Source organism: Triticum aestivum, chromosome 5A (genome assembly GCF_018294505.1).
Source record: "Triticum aestivum cultivar Chinese Spring chromosome 5A, IWGSC CS RefSeq v2.1, whole genome shotgun sequence".
In the NCBI taxonomy this organism is placed as follows: domain Eukaryota; kingdom Viridiplantae; phylum Streptophyta; class Magnoliopsida; order Poales; family Poaceae; genus Triticum; species Triticum aestivum.
In genome coordinates this window covers 332,414,446-332,424,742 of record NC_057806.1, presented here as the reverse complement: position 1 = coordinate 332,424,742, position 10,297 = coordinate 332,414,446, and the positions used below count along the sequence as shown (strand labels likewise).

At 43.5% G+C, this 10,297-nt stretch overlaps 1 protein-coding gene across 3 annotated transcripts; it reads right to left on the bottom strand.

Annotated features, from left to right (window-relative positions):
• Window positions 1-779: 779 nt before the first annotated feature.
• On the bottom strand, window positions 780-8,097 carry LOC123103228 (monothiol glutaredoxin-S12, chloroplastic). 3 transcript variants are annotated; one of them, XR_006449697.1, is made up of 5 exons: window positions 7,685-8,097; window positions 5,150-5,697; window positions 4,497-4,612; window positions 4,154-4,361; window positions 780-1,703 (listed from the first exon to the last, which is right to left on the bottom strand). XR_006449697.1 is itself a non-coding variant. In XM_044524745.1 (2 exons), the coding sequence occupies exons 1-2, from the start codon at window positions 8,045-8,047 to the stop codon at window positions 5,191-5,193; spliced, it is 870 nt and encodes a 289-aa protein (XP_044380680.1). In that variant the 5' UTR covers window positions 8,048-8,097; the 3' UTR covers window positions 4,994-5,190. The 3 variants fall into 3 exon arrangements, 1 of the variants encoding a protein (XP_044380680.1); XR_006449696.1 differs by having other exon boundaries at window positions 4,154-4,358; XM_044524745.1 differs by lacking the exons at window positions 780-1,703; window positions 4,154-4,361; window positions 4,497-4,612 and having other exon boundaries at window positions 4,994-5,697.
• Between the last annotated feature and the right edge of the window lie 2,200 nt (window positions 8,098-10,297).

Here is a 10,297-nt window from a genome sequence, read left to right as displayed (position 1 = left end):
CTCAAAAACCCTCCCGTCCCCGCGCGCGCTCCCGTCCCACACCCGTCATGGACAAAGATCTCGACCTCGACGCCGTCGCCGGCCTTGCCTCCCTCGCCTCGTCCGGCAAGATGACCGCCCCCTCCAGCAAAGGGAGGAAGAGCGCCAACGTTTCAAAGAAGAGCAAATGAATGCCTTCATGGAGATCCAAAGGAGGAGGCTTGAGATGGACGCGGAGATGCAAGCCAAGCAGTTTGAGATGGACGCGGAGATGCAAGCCAAGATGCTAGAGATCGAAGCCGCCAACGACCAAGGCGAAAGAAGTGGCGCTCGTGAGCATGATGACCGGGGTGGAGATCATGAAGGTGGATCTCAACACCATGTCGCCAAAGAAGAGGCCATGGTTCGAGAAGATGCAGGCCAACATGCTCAAGTCCACCGACGAGTGATCTCGTGGCCGCGAGCACCTTCCTTTTTCTATGACGGCTTGTGTGCTGGCATGACCACGGGGCCGCGATGGCGTGGTCGAACTCAAGTCTCATCTTTTTGTGTGCTGGCATGTGTACCGGTCGGCTGGCGAGTGCGTCAGCATAAACTATGATGATATTTTTAAAAGCCGACATTGTATGCCGGCGCTGGCATGGTGCCGACATGAGTCATGGCCGCTGGCATGATCAGCCATGGGCCTTTTTTTAAAAAAAAAAAGTTTAGTACGGACATGAAATGGGTCGGCGCGTTGGGCGCACTGCCGACCCAAATGCAAGATTGAATGGACGTCGGACGGGCGGCCAACTCAAACGAACAAAAAACAGACAAATACGCCGTCCATTCGGATCGGTCCATTGTTAAAATCTCTAAGAGGAGATGATCCATCGTTTTTCTACAGCCGGCAGCTTTCTTGCAGCGTTGCACAAACCGTCATTATCAACGCCCACTCCTAACAGTGGATGCTACCTAGGCAAGCTAGGAAAAGCAACTTTCCGATGAACAACACATGCATCTATCTATCTACAGTATATCTGGCTACAGCCCTAGTTCTACCTACACCTACAGATTCGATGGGAAATCTGAAGGAACCTTGAGCAGTTTCGAATCTGAAGCAAGCCAGTCGGCAACTACTAAATAAATGCTTCCCTAGATGGATACAGTCAACAGCGACATCTCCCTCCCTCGCTCCGTAGCACCTCCACCGGCCGGCCGATCCTTTCCGCACCTCTGCAAGGAACATTAACAGCTCATTCAATTTGAAAACGATTTTACGTTGACATTTGACAAAAACTCCGTCCATCTTCGCACAGATCGGCCGAAGATTGCACCGACAGAGAAGCAACAGAAAAGATCATGAATTCGGGATAGGCACGGCCGGCATTTGCCGTTTGTGCATGGAACACGATGGTTTCTTCACTAACCAAACCGGGCCATCCTCCCCTAAAAGATGGACAAGAAGACGTGCCTGTAAGTGCTAGAACATATTCTTGGGCCTCTATGGTTGGTCACCACTGGCTCTTCCAGACCGACCAATCCATCTCTGGAATGGAAAGAAACTATATTGGTAATCCAACTTCTTCCTTTGTTGAGTATATATCTATCTTCTTTCTTCTCTTGGTGTGTGAGAGGCTTTCTGTGCTTCTAGTTCAAGTTGCTCCTTTCTGTCGGTGTGTGTATCTCCTTTGAGGATCTAATCTTAAATTGAGAAACACAAGAGAAACCCCCATATGCAATCCCTGTAAAAATGCAACCAAAAGTCACAAATCCATGTAACATGTTTCGTGTTTGTACACAAGAAAATATTGCCAGGCTAGGAAGGAAGCCAAGGAAATCCCAAGTTAGTCGCTTTCTAAGCATGCAGTTTTCTCTCAGTCTGTGATAACCGTCACTATCAGTATCATGTCTCACTCCAAGAAGGTAGTACATGCTACCTAGCTGTTTTCAAGAAGCTAATTTCCAATGAAAGTGGAATGCATGCATCTAATAGTACTACAGCACCATAGCTCTATTCATGGATAGGATGGGAAATATTAAGTCGGCAAACTAATAATGATCTAGATGGATACAACCAACAGACTTTCTATAGACCCTCTCAATCGGCTAAAACTTCATGCACGTACGCAAGGACTAACATGTAGGATTTGTTAATCCTAAGAATCTGTTCACCACACGGAACTGTTTACAAGTAGTACAGCGATAATAACTATTCACATTTTATCATGTGATCATTCTTATGTCCACGTTGAATAAAGATTGCAGTAGCAGGAAAGCAAACAAAACCATGAAGTCGAGATAGGCACGGCATTGGCTGCTTTCTGGACCGCTTGTGTAAGGAACAAGATGATTCATTGATCAACTCGTGCTCCTAGTACACCCCTAGTGGTCAAACAAAAAGGTGGATAAGAACAAGGCGTGTGTGTATGCATCAGGAAGGATCCATCTCCTAGGGTAGAACAAACACCATATTCTTGATGCCGTATGGATGCCATCAACTACTCCAGAACGACTAATCCATCTCTGGAAACAAAATACTTTGGCAATGGATCCTTCTACCTTTATGAATACCTCCTACTCCTAGCACGAGGCTTTTATCTGCTTGTAGTTTCTCTCTTTGAGGAGTACATAATACATCTCCCTGTGGGGAATGGATCTAACCTAAATTTGCTCATGTACAAAATCGAGAAGAAAAAACGGTGTGCAACCCCATAAGAACACAATGAATTGAACAGTGCAAATCTAGTTTTGAGGGATTCGTAGTCAAGCTTATTGTCCCCACATATTCTTAACCTAGCAACTCTCAAAGGAACGATAAACTACATGTATAGTAAGTACGATGCTTCTATATCTCATAAAATTTATAGTTATGTCCTTGACATATCATCACATGATGTAAACATTACCTAAGATTCAGAAAAGGTAGATGAGTCTATAAAATTACATTAAGATGCAATCAACCTAAGTATCACCAGATAAATTAAGCAGGCACAAATCCATGTGCATGTGCGTGTTGCAGTTTTAAGGTTTAGCTGGCAGTCAATCACTATCAGTATTCACATCTCACTCCAAAAAGGTGCACCCGCTGTTTTAAAAGAAGAAAGGTAACTCCCAACGAAACAACTATATGCATCTAATAGCAAAACAGTATTACTGTGTTTACATTGGGGTGAGGGAGTGTAAAAAAGTCGGTGCCTACTACCTCATGAATAAATGGTTAGATGGATACACTTAACAGGCCCCTCCTCAATCAGCTGTAATTTTGTACACATCCGTAGGTACTAACTTAAGGAGTTCAAATTTGTTAACCACACGAAACTATCTACAAAGATTATTTCGTGATAATAATTATCTATGTTGACAGTTAGCATATGATCGTCGATATGTCCAGATCGACCAAAGATGGCAGCAGCAAGGAAGCAACAACAACAAGGATCATTAATTCAGGATAGCCACACCATTTACTGTTTGTGGAAGAAACAAGATGTTTTCATAATCAGCACGTGCCCCTCTGCACATCTATCTCCTAACAGACACAAGAAAAAGGTAGAGAAGAAGGCACGCATGCAAGCAAGAGAAGGAACAGGTGGGGAACAGCACAAGAAAGAATTCAATTCCTAGGGTAGAGAAGAAGACACGCGTGTAAGCACAAGAAATCAACCGAACCGCCAGGCATCTATGGAAACATGCATCCTTCGTCCTTCTTGAATACCTCGCCCAACCTGGTTCTTTTTTCTCCGTGAAATTATTAAAGGAACAGTGTGTTAATTCAGCTTTGAGTAATGTGTAGTCAAACACTCAACCTTTTTGTTCCACATATCCTTAGCCAAGCAATTCTCAGATGAGATTGAACTACCCATATGATCTATACATCATAGTTGCACAGGTTCCAAACCATCTTTCTGAAAGAAAATTGTAAGGTAGACCCCTACAGCCTACAATATAAATAGGAACCTAAATCTGCATATATGCGAGCTTGAACCCAGGCGGAGGGGTTGTACATCCACTCCCCCAACCAAATGAGCTAGGCTCACTTCCTAGGTTTCAAAATCATTGGCAGTATCTTGGACATATCATCACGTGATGTAAATGTTTCTTAAGACCCCCCCCCCCCCCCCCCAGCAGAAGCATAAAAAAATAAAAAATCAGAAGTAGCAAATCAATGTAAAATGTTTAATTAGAGAAGACTTACGAGGATTAGCCTAAAGTCCGAAAATCCCATCAATTTTCTTGAAGTGGAAAAGGCTTGCAAAGAGGGCATTCAGTACAGAGTGCTCGTCCTCACAGCATGCCTGGCCAGTCTGCTGCAACATGACATCAGAAGTTTCCTGGTGATTGTGGATGACATGGATCCGTCCAACTCCTAACCGTAAGGCCCAGCAAATTTATGATGGCTTCTGCTGGAGACAAAAAACATTCTTTAGTAATGCAGAAAGTAAGGCAAAATGGCAATAGTAGAGAACCCATTCTGATTTAAGTTAAAACAGGAGTGCTCAAAACTGAATCAAGAAGAAACAGGTTGAGTCATTGCTTACCCTGATCCTGGAATTAATTGAATAAATCATGCTTGGAAGATATCTTGCCTCCAGTAGAAACTTTCCTAAACTAGTAAAGATTGATTGATACATCTTCTCTTTAATATTCAGATAATCTGCATCAAGTGTTGAGCTTACCTGTTATATTTGCTTCTGGTAGAGTTATACAGATAACCAGCCAACATATGGTACAGGAAAGCTTAGTGCTTCTTTTCTGTTACTTATTCCAATAGTAAAGCTCATTAACAGAAAATCAATCTGTTCCAGAAACCTACAAGGATTACTCTCTTGACTCCTCATTGTACAGATCCAAACACTTCGGTGACATTGTGAACCTAGAAAAATGTTCCAAGTTTCAATCATAATTTTAATTTTCTGAGTTGAACCTTAGAACTCAATCCAGCGATTTTCTCACTTTGCACCACATACTTTCTCATGTAGCTACAATGTATTCATGTGCAAGATGTGAAATGACCAAAAAAATACACACAGCCACCTTTGCTAAGCCCGCTCTCAAAAACAACCAGTAAGTTTCACAGTACAATACTGCCTCATCTAAATTGAATCAACGTGTTTCTGAGCCAAGAACTTTGTGCCATACAATAAGCTAAGCATTATTGCAACAGTACAAGAGATAAGGTCACATTTTGCACCTGATAAAACAAGACATTACTTAAACTCCAAGGTGAGAGTGCTATTTCTGAAATAGGGCAGCAAGCTCCCCCTTTTCAGCCATGGATGAAATAATATCACATCCGCCCACAAGTTCTCCTCCAACAAAAACTTGTGGGAAGGTTGGCCAGTTGCTGTAGGTCTTGAGGGTCTCTCTCAACCCATGGTTGTGCTCCTCGTCAAGAATATCTACGGATGCAAAGTCCACTCCATGTGCCTCCAGGATCCCCACCACTCTTTGTGAGAACCCACACTGGGGAGCGCTTCTTGATCCTTTGATGAAGGCAACCACTTTATTCTCCTTCACTAACCGATCAATCAACTGTTCAAGCGGCACAGTTAGCTGCACATGGCGACCAGGAGTCAAACGCAGGTCTGCAGGTCTCTGTGGAGGACCGATCCAGGTGTGGTTCCCGGCAACGTTCCCTGGTGGCGCCTTGCCGGTGGCTGCTATGTATTCTTCCATCCATGATTTCCAGGCATTAGTTAGGACACTTTTATCTGGCGTTTCCTCGTCTGGTATTGCAACCTGTAGAAATAGGTGCAATCAAATCCTCAAGTAGCATGGTCAAAACGTGAAGAGCGATAACTAAGAGTTGATACAGAGTCATTAGTGATTAAGGTGGCCTTTGTTTGGGCTACAGCTTCTGATTCTCAGATTCTAGGCTTCTAAAATCAGAAGCTCAAACAAATACGTGGGATTCCCGTATAGCTTCCTAGAATTTGATTCCAAAAATGAACTACCAGCGAAGGGAATCCGGAAGCAGCGATTTTGGTGATTCAGCCGATTCTACAGATTCCCACAAAACAAAACGATTCATTTTGTGCCCTTGCCCCTATTTCCAGTTGAAATTACAATAAAACTGCCACCGCAACCTCATCTAGTATCCACCCCGCAGGCCAGGTCAACCACGCCAAAACCCCATCGTCTCGTCTCCCTCCCCATGGTGACCGCGACGACGACAACGTCAACGGAGGAGGCGCGCCTGCTGAGGCTGGAGGATCAAGCGGAGCACGGTGGCGGAGGCGCAAGGGAGTACCGCAGGCTCCGCGCGCGTGGCCCCGCCCCCATCCTTTGCCTCGGCCTCTCCCTCAACGACACTCATGTTGGTCAGGTGGCGGTGGCCGCCATGGACTGCTAACAGTTTCCTGGCAGCGCTCGTGTTGGTCAGCTAGAAGCCGTGCTGTATGAACTGAAGCTGAAACCAGATTGTCCACAAGAGAAAAATTGCTGTATTTTGTCAGTTTCCTGGCAGCACTCGTGTTGGTCAGTAATGTACAAACAAGCCGTATCTTGTTTTGAGGAACTAGTATTGGCTCTGATCCTTGTTAGCTGCAGACCAGCGCATCCAAAAGAATGCAATGACTAGTTTCTAGTGGCCTAACAAAACCAACCAAAACTAGTATACATACATGTCATTTCAGTCTAAAATAAAAATAGTACTTAATTTGCACCAAATCAGCATATAAACGTCATACTCGGCATCCAGGGACATTACTGACATTTCATAACCCCTACAATTCCTACAACTATCCAACAGCAGGGTAAACAAACAACCAGTTTCTGATTCTCAGGAATCCATAGCTACAACTGATTCTCAGGAATCCACAGCCATAGTGATTATCAGGAATCTGTAGCCCAAACAAAGGGGGCCTAAGAGTGTGTTTGTTTAAGAGAGATAACTGAGAGTTGATACATACTGAGTTAATACAGCGTGCGAACTCTCCAACTTTCGTCAAAAAATGTATCACCGAAGATTGTGTCTATTGATTAATTGATGGTATGTGATATTAAGTACTCCCTCTGTAAACTAATATAAGAGCGTTTAGATCACTACTTTAGTGTTCTAAATGCTCTTATATTAGTTTACGGAGGGAGTACTTGTTATTTTATTCTCTAAAAAAACTGGAGTATTTGTTATTTTTATTTGTATGTACAAAGATGAACACAACTACCAGACAACTGTGCCTCATTTTGGCCATTTGTGCAAAAATAGCTCTTAATCAGATCGTTTACAGTTATAGTAATACAGTCAGCACTTAAACCCAATGTACAGACCAATAGAGGGCACTCTGGTCATTTCAACGCGTCTCTGCACCAGCCGCAGCTGCTATAGTATAACTACCAAATGACTGCACCTCAGCTCGAACCTTCCAGCCACACCTAGCAGGTACAGCTGCTTCTTCCAGCCGGAGTCGTTACATGCTGCAGCCAGAGAAGTTGCGGCTCAAACAAACACGCCCTAAGTGTGTATAGCAAGACCACGGGACAGGACAATCATTTGCAGAAGTGATCAAAATGGGTGTAGGAGCGCATATATTTTTGTATAGCAACCAACCCTTAAGTTAACTGGTTGAGAAGAAACCATGATCACTTCAGAAGCATTCATCATCAAACAATATAGGACGAGGCAAGCAATCAATTATCATGATTCAATTCATAGGACCCTTTGCGCAATCCAATTCCATGATGTAGCTAAAATCCTACAGAATGGGTGATGCGCAATTGTGTATACCTTGACGGAGGCGCAGAGGTCAGCGGGCACCTTTCTGCGGTGCCCCTCGATGCTGGCCCTGACGTTGCGCGAGATCCCGAGAAACTGCAGGTCCCCGGCGGGGTCGAAGACGCCGTAGACCCCGGGCCTAGGGGGAAGCGCGTCCTCGCCGGGCAAAGTCTGGGTGGGCTCCTGCGGGATGGGGACGGGGGACGCCTCGGAGAGCTTGCTGAGAGCGGAGACGGACAAGAGGGCGCGGGGCGCGCGGCGGAGGATGGGCGGGAAGCGGAGAGTGCGGGAGGATGGGGTGGCTGGCACCGGGAGAAGGCGGATGGAAGCGGCGGCGGCCGTGGAGGCGGTGGAGGTGGCCATGGGGAAAGTCATGGTAGCGCGGCTGAGTCGGAGAAGGTGAGGTGGAGGTGTGTGGAGACGATGATGTCCAGCCGCGCCTTCTTCTTCTCGAATTGGGCTGGATGGCACATGGCCCACGGCCTAATCGCGGAGAAAAGCCCAACTTTTTAACAAATTAGACTAGTTGCTCCTATACGCAAAATGTTACTAGTATTTTTTCCGTAATTGCTCTGGGCCAGCCCCATTTGCCGGTTTATTTTTTTAATTTATTTCTGTCTTCTTTTCCCTTATATTTTTTCAGGTCATTATTATTCCTTCCATACCAATTTAAGATGTTTGGATATTTTAATATAAACTATATACAGATTAAAATGAGTGAACAAACACACTAAAACGCATCTACAAACATCCGATTCATAAAAAGGTTAGAACATCTTATAATTAGCCATTATTTTTAAATTTTCATTCAATTTTCTACTATGTACACAACACTTCTTGAACAAAAAACGATGGTTTTTCAGTATGCATTGTACTTTTTTAACACATGATAAACATTTTTTAGATACATGATGAACATTCTTGAAATACACTTTTAGTCTTTTATTTCAATTTTGTAAGTTGTTATAGATTTTTTCTCAATATAAATTTTTACTGAGTCACCAGCAGCTGCTTTTTAGATGAGCCAGCGCCATCCTAAAAAAATAGTGGTCAAAGGGTGTAGAGTGAGCGTGTGTGCCTGTTATAACGACAGCTCGGCGTTGAAGGCGGGGAATAGGAGGTCCCAATCCTAACTATTTTCTCGCGAGAAAAATCCTAACTATTTGACGCACCATCATAAAAAGCCTCAAATAGGTGCTCTTTGTCGCCCCGAGCCAACTATTCTCTATGGGCACATCATCAAGATGATGTTTTGACATTTCGTGTGCCTTTTTTCAAGAGTACAATGATATACCATATTTTTATAGATGATAGAAAGTATAATTACAAAAAGTGTGGCCTGAGTGCGCACTCACGGTCACACATACACGTCACCGACACCAACTAGCACACCTAAGCTAACTCCTCACAAATCATTGTAGACCACCAACACCATCACTTGCTTGCCTTCACTCGGCTACCTCACCAAGAATCATAGTGGCAAGCTCCCTAGCATTCTTTTGTTGGTCGACTCTGTTGAATACCCTAGCATTGCGTTGCTTCCAAAGAGCCAACATACCCGCAATGAACAACTGTCAAACCCTCGCTTGTTAGCCTTGTGAAATTGTTTTCTCTCTCTCAACCACCATTCAAGAGTCGTATCATCTGGGAGACGGTCCTGCACGTTGATGCGGAGCGCATCCCAAATGAAGAACCAAACCTCACACGCATATCCGCATGTCGACGGAATGTGATCTACGTTATCCTCATCTTGCAAACACGTGTAGCAAACTGATGGCTCACCCCGCAGGCCATGTCATGCGCGGCGGTCAGAAGTCCAGAGCCTATGCTACATCGCCAGCCAATACACTTGAGCGGGGCCCAGCTCCTCCACACACAAGCGCCCATAGGCGACCTCGGCAGCCCAGACCCTTGCTTGTGGGCCTTTTTTACTTTAAACTTTTGGCGAACAGTTTTATGTCCAATCTTCAAAGAATTTTTCCTTTTTCTCTTTTCTATATCTTCATGTCTTTCTTTTTCCTGTTTAAAAATAAATATAACCATTTTTTGATAAACACATTGATATTTTTAATACATGGTTTAAAAAAGTGCAAGATCCCTTTTCAAAATTTATCATCTTTTAAAAGCAAAATTTATTTTCAAATGAATGAATAGTTATAAAAAAATAACAAAGGAAAGTGAAAAGAAAGAAAAAAGAAAAAAGGCGGCTTTTGGTGGGCCTGTTGTAAGCGACTTTTCCTTTGCACTCGCTGCAGACAATGTATCGTTGTGCCATTAGATATTTTTTTGCCTAAAAAACAATCAGATTCTTTTTTTTTGAGAACTTGTTGTGCCATCAGATATACTAGGAGCTTTTTGTTTTGAGTGCTATATACTAGGAGCTTTGCCTAAAGGAAAGCCTAATGGGACGGGCACTAGCGTTGTCCACTAAAAGTAATGTTTTTTTCCTTTTACATTTAATTTTTAGTAATGTTGTAATTAATATAAAAGTATTATGTGTAAAAATAGAAATGTTCACATATTAAAATTATTGCGGTTGAAAAGAAATGTTCATGCAGTAGAAAAAAATATCCCTTTATATTGTTTAAAATTCCCATACTTTTTTTGAATGTTTATGGCTAATGT